This window comes from Pocillopora damicornis, chromosome 6 (genome assembly GCF_964200805.1).
Source record: "Pocillopora damicornis chromosome 6, jaPocDami1.2, whole genome shotgun sequence".
Taxonomy (NCBI): domain Eukaryota; kingdom Metazoa; phylum Cnidaria; class Anthozoa; order Scleractinia; family Pocilloporidae; genus Pocillopora; species Pocillopora damicornis.
Window position 1 is genome coordinate 6,590,001 of NC_142675.1, and position 20,000 is coordinate 6,610,000.

The following is a 20,000-nucleotide window of genomic DNA, read 5'->3' on the forward strand; positions in this document are numbered from 1 at the left end:
TAGTCAGACAGAAATGTGAATTAGTAGTTGAAGATCTCTGGTGGCAATTTTCAAATAACAAAAGTAAAGAAACTTTACCTTGACGTCCTTGACGTGTGTCCCCTTCAGTCCTTCAGTTTATCGTAGGGTTGATCGTGACTAGTTGTTTACACTGAGAAAAGACAATTTTCTTTCTTCAGTAGGGCTTTTCCGAGTAAAAACAAATATTTAGTTTTGACAGCCAGTAGGGAAAAACATGCTAAATTAATTAGTTTGATGCCTTATATACACGTGACCAAAGTCGGTCGGAAGCGAGGTAGATATTGTTTCTTTTTTTATAAGTTTATATTATGTTTTGTAAGAATATCGGGGCTGAAAGTTGGGACATTTTTTAAGTGTTTTTAGAATAAACGAGAGGCTGAGATTTTGAAGAGAACATATTTTTTGTGTGTTTTTAACTGAACCGTATAAAATTTTTCTTTTCTCTAAGCGACAAAACAAGCCAAAAAAAAAAAAACGGCACTAGCCGTATGTTCAAATAACATTTCTGGAAGACAACAATATCTGAGTCATCAGGTCTTAGAGTAATTGCCAGTAAAAATCAAAGAAATCTTAACCAGGGTGGAAAAATCGATTTTGCCCATACTTGGCCAGTTTGAAGGCCTGGGTAAGGAACTGAAGGAAATCGAGTTAGTTTTCTAGGAAATCTAATACAACGGCAGAAATTAACGTAAAACGGTCTTTGTACTGAAAGGTCAAATTACACTTTGCGATATTCCAAAATTTACAAATTTCAACTTATTGCTGCACAGACGTTTGCATGGCTATGAAACGTTCTCAACATTAAAGGCATACATGAAAATTCACATATTTGCACTGCGGTGGAGAGATGAAATTAGAAGATCCTCGCAGCTAAGAGCACTACTGAAACTAGTAGTTGTAAGTAGGACCTGAAAAAAATCAGGTCCTACTTACAACTACTAGTTTCAGTAGTGCTCTTAGCTGCGAGGATCTTCTAATTTCATTAAAGGCATACATTGATTGTTCCTTAATCAAGATATAGTGATTTTTCACGTTTCTTGAGTTTTCTAAGCGAACGGAGCCCGGAGGCACACTTTTCTGGTAAAGGAAAACTTTAAAGTTATGCAAATTTAGTGAGGAAAAATAGCTGATCGTTAGGGCTTCAAATCCTCTGATATTATAGCTAAAGACAGTTCGGTCAATGAATTTTAGGTTTTCAGTTTCATTTTGTGTGATCTACCAGCCGTTTTGCATGAACGCTGATCAAAATTTGAGAAAATTGCAATTTCGCCCTTTTGAAATTTTTGATGAACCGCAACACTCCCAAATAGGTAAAAATCTTTTGTTCGCTTGAGATAGCATATTAAAAGCATATTAAGGTCTGTAACGCGTTTAAACGAGTATTAAACTTAGATATTTCCTGTTATGACGAAAAGACATAAGTAGAACCAAACTTAATCACACTCTCCCTGCTTTGAATCACCCATGATATACTTGGCCGACGCTAAAAACCTAACACGTGTAAATCCATTGGCTCAAATAATGTCAATTCCCATCTAAAAAAATCTCTTTTGAAGTAGGAGATTTTGTTTTAATTATAGAGAACTGATCAGTTGACCTGAATGTAACACCGTTATTGAGAGTGTTATGTAAAGGAGTAATAAACGTGAAAAAGAAAGATTAATCTTGATTACTGAGGATAGAAGGCAGAATCTACACCACGCCGGAGGAATTTGAAAATACAGCTTTCTTTCTCCGGTTAGGCCTACCGTCCAAGCTAATCGTCACGAAGACGGCGCTTTTCGAAAATGCTCTTCAAGCCGGAGGACGAATATATTTGAAAACACAGACTTTTCATTTTCACTGTTATTTTTACTGTTATTTTGTATATTTTATTTTAGTATAGTTTTATGTATTAGCATTTTAGAGTTGGCGCGTCATGTTTGAACCTGATGTAACATGATAAAACAGTTCTTTTCTACGTGTTACTTGACATTTTTTCCTTTTTATGCAATGAGACTACGGTAAATTTATACTAAAACAATTATAGACTACTCGCCCTCGTTTTCTACGAGCGATAGTCAACTCGGCTACACCTCGTTGACGATAATATAGCCAATCAAATTCACGGATTCACAATAGACTACGGTAAATTTATACTAATTAGATTTAGATTTAGATTTAGATTTTCAAAATGGAGCTTTTCAAAAAGAATGGCGTGACGATAATCAGGGGTTTTCCTCAAACACAAATCCAGGAGACTTAGAAAAACAAACTTCCGGCGTGATTTCGAGTCAAGATTAACTTACAATAATGTCAATAGTATAGCTTTTATTTTTTGTTACTTTTCCTAGCAGTGTAATTGAGAATTATTCCATAGAGAATTCTCTCTCAATGTCGGAGGCACAGTGGCCTCATGGTTGGTGCGCTGGTCTCCGGATTGAGTAGTCCTGATTCCAGTCTTGTGGCCCGTTTCTCAAAGCTCCCGGTAATTATCGGGCTTGTTTTAAAGCTGTTTTCTTTTCCATTCCAGATGAGAGTTTCAAAAGTTTTGAGAATTATACAGTAAAGCTATTAGCTAAAGAAACAAAATGGAATTCATTAGAGGTCAGAACACATTCTACTTTTCTTGAGACTTTGATTTCAAAATGTGATTTCGGGCCCGTTACGTTATCGGGTCTTTGGAGAAACGGGCCCCTGACCGGGGACATTATGTCGTGTTCTCTCCTACCAGGAGCATGCATGGGTACCAGAAAACTTAATGCAGGGGGTAACTGATGGACTGGCATCCCATCCAAGGGGGAAGTAGACATAGTCATGCGCTCGCATACAGACTTTAACTGGCCTACCTAGCTATATTTCTCAATCAGCGGAATTTAGTTTCGTAACCAAATATAGAAAACACTCCCTGTTGTATACTTCAAACATCATGATAATTTCTTCAGTGCCTGATGGGTAACACAAAACGCAACTGTTTTAATTAAGCTTTAATTCAGTAAAGATCTCTTTTAGAAATGTGTTATGTCAAATTAATAATTGGACGGCAGTGTGATATAGTATAAAGAATGACTTCCTGTTTCTTTCTTGTTGTGAAAGCGACATATATGAACTCTTTGTTGTAGAAATTGTTGTGCGGTTTTCTGCTTCTATGAGGTATCGTCAATACGAATTGTAAAGTCTTCCTGATTTGACTTAAAGAGTTGGAAATGTGGAAAGAGAAAAAAACTGATGAGCGCGTACACAGCTGCAAATTTCAATTTTGTTTGTTTTTAACAGTCACTGGAGGCGATTCTGGCCAGATTCATTACTATCGGCATATATTTAAGTTGAAGAATCATATCTAAGTAATGTGTGTTTAACACAGCATATATAGGCCTATTGGATAGATCTTTGCTACCTATGTCATTAACTCAAGTAGAATTAGCCTTAAAACAGGCAACTTCTAAGTCGCACTCACCTGTATCCATGTACCAATTCGAGCCTATTTGAATAGCATATGAGAAATAATTAAAACTTCCCATGCACAGATTTTTTTTGTTTTTTAGTCTAATAGAAAGACTCAGAAAAGGAAGTGATCTGCCGAAAAAAAAGTGGGTGTCACCGAGCATCCAACAAAAATATTCGCAGATCAAGTTACCGCAAAGGTCATCAGCTCTATATTTTGTCGAGTTTCGACTCGGTGCGCGCGCTTGAAATACATGAAGTGGCACTCGCCACGTCATGTATAGCGTGCGCACAAGAGATGCGCAGTAGCAATGGGCACGAACGTCCTTAAGGTGGCCGAACACAGTTTTAGCGCGCGCTTTTGCTGATGCAAATTAGCACGTGCACAAGGATTTCAAAAAACAAACATGCTGTCAACAGAGCGATCATTTTATTTGCTCAACACCCGCATTATCTGTGTTATTTTTCTCTATAATTGCATGCAGTGTATTGATGGCTTTAGTATTTTATTACAACGATATGTTACAAAAGGTAACGATGCAAAGTACCCAGCATTTTTAGCTTTTGTTTGTTACCGAAAGAACACAGTTAAATGCAACGCATGCGCAGTTGCTCGAAAAATTGAGACCGATTACTTTAGCAGAAACGCGCCGTTTTCTAGCGATCCAGTCGTTAGAATTTCAAGAAATTTGGCAAAAAACTAGATCAGAGACCACGTCAATGATCTATCACAAAAAATCTGAATTTTGACAAGGGAATTTTTGATAATACAGGAAACGATTAACGGCGAATTACGGAAATCGGCTATGCCAAAATTTTATTAGAACAGTGTTGATAAAAGGGATTTAATGTCACCTCGTAGAGTGCAAAAGATGAAAACAATCTAACGACTGGACTTTTTTTGAATAAACAAAAACCATTATTTAAGCCTTGTTTTAACCAGCCCCGTTGCCATGGCAACAGCATGCACCCTTGTCAAAATGCGAAAATAAATACTTCTGTAATTAATCTAGACTTTTGCAAGAAATGGGCGCCAAAGCATAAATAGTTTAAAAGTTATGGTGAATTAGGCATAGGCTCTTGAAAACTGTGTTCGGCCACCTTAAGCGTCCACAATACTCTGGAGAAATTCGAAAACGCGGCGTTGTTTCTACTGCGCCTAGCTTTTTGTAAACGCTCTTCAAATTGGTGGAATTTGAAAACGTCTGCTTTTCGTTTTTGTTTGGAGGGAAGACATTCGAAAACGGAGCTTTTCGAAACGGTGACGTCACAATGATGACGGGATTTTCCTGACCGAGTTTTCGTCAAATACAAATCCAAAATAACAGGTGGTTGTTGCTTTTCTAAAGTTCTCCGAGGCACATGTATTCAGGAGGAGGCCCTAACTACTGAGGTGACAATCGAGCTAGACTTGCCCCAAGTCTTTGTTTTTTTAGACTAGCGAGGAAGTCACGGGGAGACAAAAACGGACTTTGAGAAAGTCTACAATCGAGCCAATATGTGTCAATACTCTTTGGATAAACTTGTTGAAATCCTTGAATTTAAGAAGCAGCTGTGTTATTCAAACAATTGAATCCATTTAAAACTGTTTTGATAATAAAGAACTTAAGAAACGGAAAGCATCGCTTCAATACAAGTTAGGTACCTTCCAACTCCGTCAACTAGAACTCGCAGAACGGGAGATGTGCAAAACAAGAGCTCGTTGTTCTGGTCAGAAACGGCGTAGCTGTACACGCATTGATATTCGTTTGGGGGTTTGTTGCTATCTGTGTCTTCCGCGAAAAAGCACACTGTAGCTGCATCTAGATCATACACGATCGAGTCTTCTAAAATCGCGTAGTCTGTGGTGGTGCGCTCTTTAAATCTCAGTTGGTACTCTGAAAGAGAACGTGTCAGTGAGACCAGAAAATCAGAAACATTTGAAAACATATTTTAATCATAAATAAATGTCGACTTCAAAAACAAAATCAAATTCGTAGTCTGTAAAATATCGCCCCGCCAAGATCTTTTAGTAACGCTTTAATCAAATTGCTCATTTAGGTATATTATTGCCCTATACTTGGCTAACTTTGTTGCGGTTTTCCAATAGCACCAAGCTCGCAGCCTTGTTTTTGTAGCTGTCATGAACGCCTCGCAGTCTCGAATTTTTTGCAAGGCTAAGAAAGTCCCAAGTACCGATTTGTTTGTTTGTTTGTTTTTTGCCTTTGATAACTTCTGAACGTCTTAAAACCTGAACTCCCCGAGCTCGCATATACACTGTTATTTTGCCTGATAAACCTGCGCAACTTTTTCGATTACGTTAAAGGTTCAGGACGTACCGATGAACTACCGCTCATCATTAACTTACCCTGACACGGAGTGCAATCATTTTCTCCATAATTATATGACCTCCTCCTTCCTCCATCCTTTCTTCTAGCATCCATGGTGGTAGCGAACAAAAGCAAGAGCAGAAAAACGGTCCAGGCTACCTTCATTTCCTCTTCAAGATCAGTGAAGCTAAAAGAAGAAAACAAGACTACGGAAAATAATTTGATTCAACAACCGCTTCCAAAATCTAGACGAAAAGGTAGCTAAGAATAAACTACTTTGGCGAAAAGGGTAAAATTGAGCCCGCCACATTGAAAAAAGCGAAATTAACTTTTTGCTTCTTCCTTCAATACCAACCTTTTGTGTGCTAAGTTAAGCAAATGCCTTCTCCTTGTCCTGACTGAAAATGAGGAGGATTGCTCTGACACATTCAATATATGTCGGGGCTATTGCATCAGGTGCTAACATGGTAGCTTCATGGAAAACAAATGACAAATGAAAAAATTCCTGGATTTTAACAAGGTTTCGTTGACAACCAGACAGTGATCGTCTGGTGGTCATTTTACTTAATATCTTGGCCAATTTTACGTTGCACGCAATTCTCTTGATGTTGCTTTTTCTGTTCACAAAGAACCTAGTTTTAATCGTGACAACAGGACAGCAGTCAAACAGGGTGGTTGGATAAGTGATGTGTTGTCAGAGTAGGCTCAGTTCATTTCAGTTAAGCTCCCTATGTCTTGTACCACGTGACTTGTGCACGCACGTAAACAAAAATTCTTGCTTGTAAAGTAGGTTACATTGACTACTTAGTCTCTGCCACTTAAACAAAACTTGCAAAATTTTAGACGTGCGCGAATTTCATGTCTTGTAATTTTTTTGTTGAAATATTAAAACTTTACAGAAGAACCTTTTGTGTCACTGAACATACAGTAGGCAGCGTTTACTCACTTAGAGGTAAAATTAATTTGATCAAATTCTTAAACAATTTCGTATCACCCGCCACGTTTCATCTATTCCATTGTGTGATGTACGTGTGGTAGCTTCGTGGACCAGAAATGATTTAAACGGAGATTCCTGTTCTTTTTAACCTGGTTACAGCGAGTTCTAATCTTTTATAACATGATATTGCTTGCATTCTTACATTGTGCCATTCAGAAACTTTTTTTTCACGAAATACGTTAGATGTTACCTCCTTGTTTTCATTTTTATTGTTTCTACTCTACTGTTTTAATTTGTTTTACTTCACTGACAGAGAATCTAGACTAAACAAAACACAGGTGATAGCTGTTATGAAAAGGAAGTACCTACTCTTTGAATAATGAATATCTCTGCATGATTTTGCTGTTTTTGCGGCATAAAGCAAATGGAAACAATATTTATTCTTAGTATCTTTCTTCTTGGTAATATAAATATTGTTTGAGCTAGAAACAGTTGTTTTAAAATGCATTCATCATCATCATAAGGCAAGTTATAAAACTGGGAGCCTTATTAAACGATTGTCTTTAGTTTTTTTGGTGTTAGGTCAGTAAATCTGATGGGAGAGTCATTTTCGTTGCTTGTATCTCTATCCACTGAAAAACGTGCATATATATACTGTAGAGAGCGTAGTAATTTATGACGCTTTTTCGCTTATGGGACTTACTTGATTAAAAGTTGTAAACGCTTGTTCGGTTTTCGAGTCTATCTGCCAGATTTTACATATCAATATAAGCAAACGTTTAGTGTCCTCACTTCCTAATACGGATTCGTGTCGTTTTTCGAAAATGTTATACAAAATCAAACAATCTGCTTCTTGAACAATAGCAAATACTAATTGTTTGAAAGGGAAAACGGCGGCTTGCTCCTGAACTCACCAGATGACGTTTATAAACTCCTTCTCCTGTTGTAAGGCTGTCGACAGGCTGCTTAGCATCACCAAGATGGCCTCCAGGTACAATGGAATGGCCTGGCCGCCTTGCACCGGCACACTAGGACAAGAATCAACAACGATTGTTATCCATGTTCATGAAGGGAAATGCCATGGAAAACTCACCAAACAAAATAAAAGCATAAAGTTTTAAAGATCCCGGAGACTCCTAAAGCCGGATCATACCCCCAAAAAGATCCGAAGATTGCTAATTTCCAAAGAAAGTTATCTTCTGAACTAATTTCGAGAATCTTCCGAGGATTTTGCCGAACACACCCTAAGATTAAAAGTTTCTTAGCATTTTTCTTTTCAATTGGATTGTTGGTAGTCGGAAGAAATTAGTAGTTGATATTGTTTAAAAAGAGCCGTTTTCTTTAGCTTCGCGCTAAACTTCACAACAAACATTTTACATGAGAGAATTAACATCGACAAAGAATCTGGATCGAATTTTACCAGTCAAACAGAGCGGCAGAAAAACGCCGACACTGTTTTCGTTTTTTGACGTAAAATAACTTTTCCAGTCTTTTGACATATGTTAACGGTTTCCAATCAAATGGAAATTAGAGGCAACTGAAGGACAACGAAAAGCAAACAGATAATATCCTCAAAAACATTAAGTCGGTGCATCTGTTTTCTCATGCTGATGCTTAGAAAACTATAATTTGAAGGATGAATATTCAATTTATTTCTATAGTGTTTCGTACCTGGGCGTTATTCTTTCCACAGTGATTCCTCACTGAGCGACTAAAAACTAAGTAATTACATGAGTGCTTTACCCTTTGACGACTAAATCACATTCATGTTTTTGCAATCAAAACCACACAGGGTGACAACTTTAACAACATTCCATAGCAAATTTAGCCTTTGTATCCGTATCTAATTTTTGTCCAAAGCTTTACCCAAACAGTGTAAACGAAAAGTTACAATTACTTTAATGGTCTTTTCGAGTAATTTGTCAATTCACTTGTAAAGAATTTGATTTCATAAACTGCTTTTTTTTTGTTCTACGACCTTCAGTATTTTTTGTTCCAAAGTAGACATAAATTCGAATCCCGTTGAAGCCCTGATTTTTTTCAGGCTTCTTCTTTCCAATTGCTTAAATTGGAAAATTTACTGCGATGATCACATTTCACTTTCATCTACAACCGCAGTACAAAATATGAAATATTTCATATAAACTTCATATAGGCATAAATTCTTCGTCCTAATACCCATGAGAATAATACATTCAATAATTACGAAAATTTGCTTTTTGTTGTGCCTCAAATTTCAATGTTCTCCTCGGGACAATCACACTGTTTTATTGTAGTGCGCATAGAGGAAATATGACTAAACATATGCAGGCTTTACCACAAAAAAACTTTAGCTAAGTATAACTTAAAAAGCCAAAAACGCAAATTATGTTGTATGGACAAGTCCAGTTTTTTCACCACTAACACATAGATTCCCATGTTTCAACGTAAAATTTATCATGAAGTGCCGCTTTTGTTGGAATTGTTTGAGTTATCATTTCCACTGCGGATGACGCGAAAGTTCTCAACTGGAAACGAAATGTCGGATCTTACTGCGCAGGAGAAGGAAAAAACAGACAATTCAAGGCGAAAGTGCTTTTTAGAAAGTGTCATTTGGATGGCCACACGCTAAGCTTTCATTTGCAAACTCAAAACTCAGAACCACATAATTACGCCAGTATTCAGTGATGATTTTGTTATTATTATTTTTTTTTTCGCCTTCTTGCTCTATACGTCGAGTAAAACGATCGAAATTTCTCCTTACCTTGGTCCAGCGGTGAGCCGGAAGCAGAAATGCTTCAGTAACAGCACAACGTCTTGACTTAACAACTTGGCATGGTCGGTAGAGAGCAGATTCGTGTCTACATACATGAAGAGAAAGTAAAAGATTATTACGTTGTGTCTCAACACCGTATTGAAAAGCACGCGCAGGTGAAATGGTATGACTTTGGCAGGAAATGGAGCGATTGTTTCACAAATAGAGCACCGGACTAAAGACTCTACATAAAAAACATATTTACTTACGTTTCACTATCCTGGAGTCCGTTGAAGTTTTTGATGTCTAAAAAAGGGAGTTACACACAGTACTTTATTATCGGTACAGTCATTATGGAAGAAAACGATGGAACTACGCAACATTATTGCAAGCTCTAAGAGCTCTCATTGTTGTGCTCTACTGTAACTTTAAAAAACTTATTGATTAATGCTAAATTGATCTTTTATTGGGCTATGAAGTTAAGCTTTATCTCAGTAGTCGTGCTTTGCGGTGAGGGTAGTTTGGCATGTGTAGTGGTATTTCAAGTCACCTCTATGATACACTTATAGGAGTTGAGCATCAGCTCCTGTTGAACCAGCTTGTTGCTCATATCCCAGAGATTCCGATGCACTCAACATCAAAGCAATAGCCTTTAATTGGGGCGAAAATATATAAACAGTAGCCTCCATTTGGCGCAAAAAATATGTTGGGATATTTGTCCGCGGACATTATCTGTTCCGAGAAGCGAACAGTTTTCCGAAAGCGTAGCTCGAGGAAAACTGAGCTTTGAGGAACAGATAATGTCCAAGGACAAGTATGCCAGTATATTTCTATGCCAAATGGAGGTTTGTGTTTATTATCCTTCAAATATTTTTTTTGCAACACGCGCCGGTTTGCAATTTGTGGAATATTTTAGCTGGGGAATATTCGGTCGCGTGACGCGTTTAGACCAATCGCGTGGAAGGGAAAATATTTGATGGATTACAAGCTCGGATATTTTACATCCGTTCCGAAAAGCGAACAATTTTCTGAGAGCAAAGTTCGAGGAATATTGTGCACTTTTTGGACGAGATAATGTCAAAGGACAAATATCCGAGCATACTTTCCCGCCAAATGGAAGCTATCTATTATATCATCCTTCTAATACTTTTCGCAACATGCACGGTCTCGAAAATTGGAGAATATGTATATCTTATAACCCACCCATTAATTTTCGAGTGATTTTATTGGCTACTTTACGTCACGTGGTGTAAATCGCCGAACAGTTATCACGCAATAACCCCCGCCCGAGTCGATATTTGTCCTCCGATTGTTTCCGTCGAGGAGAAACATAGTCAGCGCAAGAATTTTAACTTTTTTTTCCCTTAGTTAACATAGAAGGAAACCAAAACTCGTGTTACTGAGTCTAGCGATAGTGACATTAAAAAGCTGATGGCAAGTGCTGTTCCGGAAAGTACAAAAAAGTCACCAAAACATGCTATCAATGTCTTTGAAGGTGAAGAAAGTCACGAGTAGATCAAACGTAGTCCTACGCAAATTTAAGCCGAGTCATTTTATAAAATAGAGATTTAATACACTGTGATTACTAACTATAAAATAGACCAACCGTTCACGTCCAACTTTAGCGTAGAGGAAGGAGAGAAAAACTTCCAGTCGCACTTGAAAACATTGAGCCGGCAGAACTGTCAACCATGTTGAAACGCTTTTTACGCAGAAGCCACTGAGAAAAGTCAGAGGAAGGAAAACCATACAGTCGCAACTCTGTGAAAGCCAATTCATTCTGAGCTTCAGTCAATCCGGTCAGCTACGCGCCACAAAATTCTGGCCGTTTTAACGCAGTAACCTCATCAAAGAGGTTCTCAAAATAAGAAAATGACTGACTGAGGTTTTGTTCCATGTCTTCTATTAACTTTGTATCAAGACAATTCTTTGTCACTTCAAAACCAGTGTAAAGGCATACTTTCTTTAAAAAATTTCTCGCGCCTAGTGACAAACACTCTGAGGGAGATCAAACATATAAAAATATTCAAACATACAAAAATATTCCAACAGGGGCTATAACTTACTTTTAAACGACTTTCTTGCACAATGTTTCCAAAACAATGAAAGCTATAGATAGTAGATGGTCAAAAATCACTTTTAGTTTTATTAAGGATACTCGAGTCCATCTAGGTCGGTCCTGGTTGGTACTCCGGCTGAGTTGTAAATCAGCTTTGAAGACAGTAAAATAGTCAGTGTAAATATACAGTGATCATCTGCGCCTTCTCCTGACACAGCATCGATTCCCTCCGAGTCCAGTAACACAACTGTGACTTCCAGTCCATTAGCGTCCTGCGATAAATGAGACAGCTGTTTAACCTCTCAGTTACTATGGACGCTGTGATCGGTCAATAAGCGGGTCGTACTCGGTTGTGCCGTCGCCTAAAATTAAAAGCTGTTTTAGTTGCCAAAATGTCTCGGAGTTGATTTACCGCAAGGTGTTCTTAATTTCCAAACAAAGGATTAAAAGTTTCCTTTAATTTAAATACTTGTGTATTAAAGACCTCACCTTAATTAAATAATGACAATATATATACCTGGAATTTTTCAGGCACAATCCACATCCATATTCCCATTGTCTCAGGGTCCAGCTCATGACCAAGGGGGAAAACCTCTCCCTGTTCAAAAGCTTTACTTAAGATATAGGATTTGCCCTTCCTACAAGGCCCTGCAATGGACACCACACAAACAGGGCCTGAAACAGAATATCAAAATGAAATCAGTCATGTGTATTCTTGGCATTGTTCTGTCTTACTAAGAGCTGCAAAACGTTTCGGAGCTTACATACTAACGGTAGGTTTTTCTTAGCTTTAAATATTACAAGCTTATTAAATGCGAATGGCAGCATCAATGACCTTTTTGCTCCAAACGCTTTTCGTGACCATGTCTGTACATTGTTTTCTAAATGGAATGCCGGAATACATTGATTCACCGTGGCCTAGGTTTTATTCTGGAATCGCAATTGCAATTAAGCTACAAGAAAAGCTAAAGCGAATTATTGAATTGATTATTCTGAAGTTGTGCCTGTTTTTTTTTTTTGCAGTTTTGAAGGAACTTGTATGTGTGATCCAAATTTATGTTCCTGTTTATATTCGGTTTGACGATTAACTGACCGAGCGCTAGCAACCTTGCATGCCGATGCATTTGATTAATTCTCTTTTTTTTTTCTTGGGAACGTCTTCATCTCCAGTTAATTAATCATAAGTCAGCACCAATTTCTACATTAGAATTCAGATGTTCTTCTGCCCGGTCACATTATGTACAAACTAAGATATTTTAAGATATTTTATACACCGCTACCTTTCACATTTTTCAATCGCTCCAAAGCAGCCTCAATAACGCAGAGGCCGGTCCTCTCTTCTTCCTCATCTCGCGTGTATTCCCCAGTCTGTTCATCCCATTTACAGTTGTTTGGAAGACACAGTGGAACAGCACAGTTTTCTGACATTCTTACAGCTAAAGTAATCCATTAAGGAGAGATCGGAAAAGGATATTAAGTTTAAATTTAGTATAGTTCAGTCTCTAGGTTCTACCCTTCGTGCACTCACGGTTTTTTATGTATACGGTCAAACCCTCTAGGTTTATGAGAATGGGACATCATAGATCTTAACAAATTAAGAATTGACCGAGTGGCACAGGATATGGGATCTTCTAGACTTAAAAAAGATTAGGTACAAGATTAAAATATCAGCACTCGATCCACATGAAGTGTTTTAAAAACTGTCACGCGTGTCATACAATCATGGGAAATATTTCACAATACTCAAAACAACACTGCCAAAGTTTATAAGCTTTTCTAAAATACATTGATATTTGAAAAAAATATGATTTTAGTTTCTGTGGCAACTTGCATTTTGCTTACTTCCTGACAAAGCAAACACAGAAGTGAAAATGTTTCTTAATTGAGGTTTAATTTGCTTCCGCTTCCACTGTCATCGTGTTCACATCGAATAATAAAATCTATTACTTCGTTGCGCCAAATTTATCGCGCTCGTATAGAACTGTAGAATGATAACTTGCATAATTTCTGAATTGAATTTTAATTCTCCCCACTTTTGAAAAAGGCAGAAACTGTTAGACGTCAATGGCATTCTTTCCACTGCAGTTTTAGACGAGGTGGGAACAAAAACAGAAGAACGAAATTTCCAATAATTGCTCTTTTAACTACTATGCCTTGTGTGTAATTCTCCTTTCCGTTAAAATATGGGTAAGAATGCGTAGTTATTAAGTGCGAGATCCAAACACAAGTACGATTATGCTGTCTGTGCCCATTTGTATTTTGTATTCCTAGTTGTTGGCGTCCTTCTGTCTCGGGAGACAATGGAGTTGCGCCCATGGTCAGTCTGTGGTGGAGCTGCAGCGCCGGCTGTGGCTGTAGAGACCGATCCTTGAGCGGCAGATCCTGCTGCAGTTGCTGCATGCGAAGACGTTGTCGTCCGAGGGGGGTGGGTTGGCCTCTGCTCTCTGGCGCCTGCGAGCTCTCTTGTCTTCCCACTGCTACTCTCTTTTCTGCTCTGCTGTCTTTATGGCTGACATGGTGGTGGATCGCCAGCCACTGCGGTCTGCTGCCAGTGCTTCGAAGCCTGCTGGCGCAATGCCACCCGCCTTCAGGTCACGCTTGAGCACATCCTTGTAGCGGAGCGAAGGTCGTCCAGTGGGTCTGGACCCAGTGGCAAGCTCACCGTACAGAATGTCTTTCGGTAGCCTGCCATCTTGCATGCGGGTGACATGACCGAGCCATCGCAGGCGTCTCTTGCTTAGCAGGGCGTGCATGCTCACAGTTCCTGCCCTTGCTAGGACTTCGGTGTTTGGGATGCGATCCTGCCAGGTGATACCGAGGACTCTCCTGAGGCAACGCAGGTGGAAAGCATTGAGCCTGCGTTCTTGCCGGGTGTAGGGGGTCCAACTCTCGCTGCCGTACAGCAGTGTGCTCAGCACACACGCCTGGTACACTTGGGTCTTGGTCTTGATGGTGAGCATAGTGTTCTCCCACACTCTCTTGGTCAGGCGGGCCATAGCTGTTGAGGCCTTGCCGATCCTCCTGTTTAGCTCGGTGTCCAGGCTGAGGTTGCTGGAGATGGTGGACCCAAGATAGGTAAAGTCCTCCACCACATCAAGGGTACAGTCACCTATGGAGATGCTGGGAGCAGTGCTGACGTCTTGGCCCAGGATGTTGGTCTTTTTTATGCAGATTGTGAGGCCAAACTGTGAACAGGCATGGGCAAAGCAGTTGATGAGCTCCTGGAGGGCAGTTTCGGTGTGAGCTGTGATGGCGGCATCATCAGCGAAGAGCATCTCCCGGATGAGGACTTTGCGTACCTTTGTCTTGGCTCGGAGGCGTGCCAGGTTGAACAGACTACCGTCGCTCCTGGTGTGCAGGTAGATGCCCTCTTCGGATTGGCTGAAGGCGTAGCGCAGCAGCAGGGAGAACAGGATGCCAAAAAGTGTCGGCGCGAGGACACACCCTTGTTTGACGCCGCTCTTGATGGGGAAGGGGTCCGAGGAGGAGCCATCGTACTGGACAGTACCTTTCATTTCCTTGTGGAAGGAGGTGATCAACCTCAGGAGCTTGGGGGGGCATCCAATCCTGTGCAGGAGTGTGAACAAACCTGACCTGCTGACCAGGTCGAACGCTTTGGTCAGGTCTATGAAAGCGATATACAGGGGGCGTCTCTGCTCACGGCATTTCTCTTGCAGCTGCCTCAGGGAGAAGATCATGTCGATCGTGGACCTTTCGGCTCGAAATCCGCACTGTGATTCTGGGTACACACGCTCTGCCAGTGACTGCAGTCTGTTCAACACGACGCGGGCAAAGGTCTTGCTGACGATGCTGAGGAGGGATATTCCGCGATAGTTATTGCAATCGCTGCGATCACCTTTGTTTTTGTAGAGCGTGATGATGTTGGCGTCACGCATGTCCTGAGGCACACTTCCTTCCTCCCAGCATTGTAGCAGAAGTTCGTGGAGATGTTCGAGAAGACTGGTCTCTTTGCCTGCTTTTATGACCTCTGGCGGAATGCCATCGTTGCCTGGGGCTTTGCCGCTGGCTAGGGAGTCTATGGCCTTACTGAGCTCCTCGATAGTGGGTAGGTCATCAAGCTCTTCCATGACTGGCAGGGGGCTCGTGTTCTCCACTGCTGTGTCAGTCACGACGGTCTCCCTGGAGTACAGCTCCTGGTAATGTTCCGCCCATCTCGCCATTTGCTTTGCACGGTCTGTGATGAATTCGCCAGTGGATGACTTGAGAGGGGCAGTCTTGATTGCGCATGGGCCGAAGGCTTTCTTCGTTCCCTCATACATGGCTCGAATGTTGCCGCAGTCAGCCGATGTCTGGATGCCTTGACATAGGTTCTGCCAGTAGTTGTTGGCGCACTGTCTAGCAATCTTTTGGGCTTCACTTCTGGCTCGTCTGAGGGCAGTCAGAGTCTTTTCACAGGGGTCTTTCTTGTAGTTCAGTAGGGCAGTTCTCTTGGATGAGATGGCTGGCTCAAGTTCCTCGATTCCGGCTTCGAACCAGTCGGGGTTTTTGCGCTCTCTTTTTCCAAAAGTGTCCACTGCAGATTTGTATGTAGCGTCACGAATGTGGTTCCATCTATCCTCAGCGCAGCTAGTTGGACAGTCGCTGAGGGCCTCTTGGATGGCATCTGCGAAACGTTCGCGTAGTTCAGACACAGAGGTCACGGCTGTATTGATGCGGGGACGTCCTTTGTGCTTTGAGTGGTGGATTCGCTTGGGTTGGAGACGCACTTTGATGGCGACCATAGAGTGGTCGGTGTCGCAGTCAGCGCTGTGGTAGCTACGGGTGGACAGGACACTGTTCAGCAGGGGTCTGCGGGTGATCACGAGATCCAGCTGGTGCCAGTGACGGGATCTGGGGTGCCGCCAAGACACTCTGTGGTGAGGTTTCGTGGTGAAGAACGTGTTTGTGATGCAGAGGTCATGGAAGGAGCATAGCTCGAGGAGACGCTGCCCGTTCTCGTTGAGTTTGCCTACGCCAAAGTGGCCGATGCATCGAGGCCAGGAGGTGAAGTCTGAACCAATCCGGGCGTTGAAATCGCCAAGCAGGTACAGGTGTTCTGAGGGGGGTATTTCCTTGATGGTGGTCTCAAGCTGGCTGTAGAACTCGTCCTTAGCCTCTGCTGTAGAGCAAAGCGTGGGGGCATAGGTGCTCATGATGTTCACAGGGCCTGAGGTTGTTGTGAGGCGAAGGGAAAGGATGCGGGCTGTGCCTTCTGAGGGTGGTTCGACTGAGGGCAGTAGGGAGTTCCTAACCGCAAAGCCTACACCATGCACACGATGCTCCTCTGGAGCTTTCCCCTGCCAGAAGAAAGTATAGTCCTCCTCTTTCAGGCTGCCGTTGGATGGGAGTCTAGTTTCCTGCAGTGCTGCTATGTCAATGTTGAGCCTCTTGAGCTCTCGGCTGATAACTGCTGTCTTCCTTGCGTCATCGATCTGCTGGAGATCGTCGGAGAGGCCAGGGCACATGGTCCTGACATTCCAAGTTGCCAGTCTCAGCGCTGGCGGCTTTGATGTCTTTCTTCTTCTTTTGTCTGGTGCGGGATTTACAGTCCGCTCTTCGGTGTTGACCTTAGCTCCAAGCACCCATTGAAGCAGGCAGACTGTGACGGGTCAGCACCTTACTGGCTGGGGGCTGCCCAGCTTGAGGCGGGCGATAGCTGACCAGTGGGACGCGAAGATCCCTCCCACCGTCGGAGACAGCCCCTGGCGTCCGAGCTCACGCCAATACGCTCTGGGCTTATAACCGGTATCTGCTGTCTCCCGTGTTGTTTCTGTCGCTGGAACAGCGGCACTGGAGTGACCTCTCCAGGGCGCAAGCCTGGGCGGAGTGTGTGGAGATCCTGGGTTGCCCAGTCGACAGGACCCCCTTCTCGGCCTCGCCGGTGTAGTCCAAAGGAATGCAGAGCAGTACGTTTGGCACCAGGTTGGCTGCAGGAGCTGCCGGAGTCAGTGAGCACTGCACGCTGGTCCGCCTTCGGGGCTCCACTCCTGATTTGAAGGGTTTACTCCCCTACACATGGCCGTTGGATCTTCAGATCTCCTCCGCCCTCTAGCCGTTGGCTGCCTGGAGCAGCTCTTCCGCCTAGTAGTGATGCAGTGTAAACATCACCCCCTCACGTGGTTTAGCCCGCCAGCTGAGGCGGTGTGCCGGGGTGTGGCGCTTGGAGCCAGCACGTGAGAGATTTAGGAGATGGATGAGGACCAGTGTGCCCGTCCACCCTACCAAGTAGGATGCAGCTGCCAGACGACAAAGGTACTACCTCTATCCAGAGCCCCCTACACCCCACTAGACTTTGTAGACTTTGCAATTGTAGCAAAAACTCAAGAAGGGAACCAATTTAGCATGTCTGTTGCTTGGGTGCAAGGTTTATAACCTCAGCGATCCAAATTTTGAAAGCAAAAAACTAATCAAAGCAATTCTTACCTTTTTATACGAAATCAAATGGACGCACCACCGCACAGCTTTTACGAAAACGAAACTTTTCCGGCCACCGCTGACTATTCCGAGAAATTGGTTATTTCCGGTTTGCATAAATAAATAAATAACTGAGGGAAAGTTTGTTTAATATGAGAAGGGGGGTTGGGGGTGAAGATATTGAGGGGGGGCTCCGAAAATTTTAGACACCCGAAAGGGGGGCTCTGAAAAAATTAGGAGGGGCTCCTAAAATATTGAACCGCTAGCGAGGGGGGGCTACTAAAATTTCAAGCTTCGAGTTTCAATATCTTCATCCCCCTTCCCCCCCCCCTCCCCTTCACCACTTTGTCACATTAAATGAACTTTCCCTAAGTTATTTATCGCACCGAAATCGAAAGCAAAAGTCATGGGAAAATTCCCTGCATTTCGGGGCAATATCCCAGAATTATTCTCAAATCACTTTCATCTGTGCACGAATCTTCGAAAGTGAAAGTTTTCCTGTTTACGACATCGACATTCTGGGAACTGAGAAATGCCATTACGGCGCATGTGAATTAAAACAGTGACCAATTTGTTTGGTGGTTATTTCGTTTTCAAATCGGCGATCGATCAAAGGTAAGTAAGCCAGATCTCTCGCTTTTTCCGCTCAGTTTTGCCACTCACCGTATTTTTATTTGGTCACAAGCGTTTTGGGTTTAGCAGGCGAACTTTTAGAACTATTTGCAGATATTTAAGAGGTCCGTTACTGACAATGGAGGGGTTTCGATCCACTCCTGGTTTGCAACGCGATTACACCAAAATATAGAATTAGTAACGTTGGATCAGAATTGGATTGATACATTGTACGCATGGATACACACAATGAAGTGATGTCCCAAAGAAAATCACGAGCACGGCATGCTAAAAGCTAGTATAGCTTAGAAATGTAGCGTATAGATATCTCGGCTATGCACTGGTGCGTGTAAAAAGTAATTTTAAATAGTTTTTATTCAGACTTTCCCGTAAGTCGACTTTTAGCTATGCTCAGTTTGCTCTGCATTGCTTTTAGTTGAAACATGTCTAGTCAAAGTGGTAATTGTAATTCGTAAGATAATATTTTATTCATAAAAATAGCTGTGACATAATATATTAGAAAAAAGAGGTCGACAAATGACAGGTCCATTCCTTTCGCCTCGAACTGTTTTCCTCCAATACTGCCAGGATCAGTCTTAATTAATACAACATAAGCTTCTGTTACTTTACTTAAACGAATAAGGCATGCACTATTCTCTAGATCTTGGCCTTGACCAATAACATGTACAAATACCTTCTTAATTCCCAGAAAACCTCAAGGCAAACAAATCTGTGACGTACGCATCAATGGTCACGCTAGCTATTCTGGTCGCATATATGTCGTACCTGTCACGATATCGAAATATTCCTAGACGCTCCGCTGAGTTCTAAGCTGTTGCTGACACAGCACTACTTTTCAGACTAAGGGAAAATTGCTTGCTTTTTAAGTTTCTTTTGCAGCAGAGATAACAGGTTTGTTTCAACTCCAAGATGTCTGAACAGTGTGCAGTTCCACTGTGTCTTCCAAACAATTGTAGATGGGATGAACAGACTGGAGAATACAGCAAGACTAGCGGTGCCAGGGATAGCCTCTACGTGGTTGATGCCGCCATTGAAAGGCTCAGAAACACCAAAGGTAGCTAGAAATTCTGATGAATATAGATGGGACTTGGAGCACCGCAAATTTTAATTTCATTATTTGAACCGACATGATTACCATTGGAAAGTGAAATGCTCAGGAAAAGTAAAAAAACATGTATCATCACAGCATTTTAAAATGAATGACTTAATTATACTATATTATACTAAATTTGTTTGCATTTTGTCGAACTGCTGAGAACTACGATAAGGGTTCTGGTGACGGTGTAATTATAACGCGAGGGTTCCGCGTTAATGAACATCAGGGAGATTTAGCAATGACAACGGCGACGGTGGGGACGAGGCCGTGTAAAAAATGATTTTATATTTTTCCTTCAAATGTCGCAACTCGGTAAATCTGTTCAATACGCCTATCGGTCTAAAAATTTGCTCAGGCTAAACATGCACCTACAG

The 20,000-nt window shown here is 41.6% G+C and overlaps 4 protein-coding genes across 7 annotated transcripts in view; 2 read left to right on the forward strand and 2 right to left on the reverse strand.

Moving 5' to 3' along the window:
* The window catches only part of LOC113676610 (uncharacterized), a 29,074-nt gene extending 17,854 nt beyond the window's left edge, over positions 1–11,220 (reverse strand). The window contains exons 1-8 of one of the 4 annotated variants that reach the window (XM_089210643.1): positions 11,031–11,220; positions 9,694–9,730; positions 9,434–9,530; positions 7,605–7,718; positions 5,792–5,940; positions 5,090–5,321; positions 3,458–3,481; positions 2,319–2,578 (exon numbers count right to left, since the gene is read on the reverse strand). In XM_089210643.1, the coding sequence (XP_089066769.1) occupies positions 2,575–2,578; positions 3,458–3,481; positions 5,090–5,321; positions 5,792–5,940; positions 7,605–7,663 (468 nt within the window). In that variant the 5' untranslated portion in view covers positions 7,664–7,718; positions 9,434–9,530; positions 9,694–9,730; positions 11,031–11,220 and the 3' untranslated portion in view covers positions 2,319–2,574. Of the gene's footprint in view, positions 1–2,318; positions 2,579–3,457; positions 3,482–5,089; positions 5,322–5,791; positions 5,960–7,604; positions 7,719–9,433; positions 9,531–9,693; positions 9,731–11,030 lie in introns of those variants that run through there. The other 3 variants (XM_089210642.1, XM_089210645.1, XM_089210644.1) reach the window with 3 other exon arrangements.
* The window catches only part of LOC149043664 (uncharacterized), a 203,361-nt gene that overhangs the window by 99,158 nt on the left and 84,203 nt on the right, over positions 1–20,000 (forward strand). The gene's annotated exons all lie outside the window — the stretch shown is intronic.
* LOC149043665 (uncharacterized) overlaps positions 1–20,000 on the forward strand; it is a 191,601-nt gene that overhangs the window by 95,495 nt on the left and 76,106 nt on the right. The gene's annotated exons all lie outside the window — the stretch shown is intronic.
* Positions 11,546–17,981, reverse strand: LOC113676614 (guanylate-binding protein 4). The gene is made up of 4 exons (XM_089210639.1): positions 17,907–17,981; positions 12,764–12,919; positions 12,001–12,158; positions 11,546–11,755 (listed from the first exon to the last, which is right to left on the reverse strand). The coding sequence occupies exons 2-4, from the start codon at positions 12,909–12,911 to the stop codon at positions 11,573–11,575; spliced, it is 489 nt and encodes a 162-aa protein (XP_089066765.1). The 5' UTR covers positions 12,912–12,919; positions 17,907–17,981; the 3' UTR covers positions 11,546–11,572.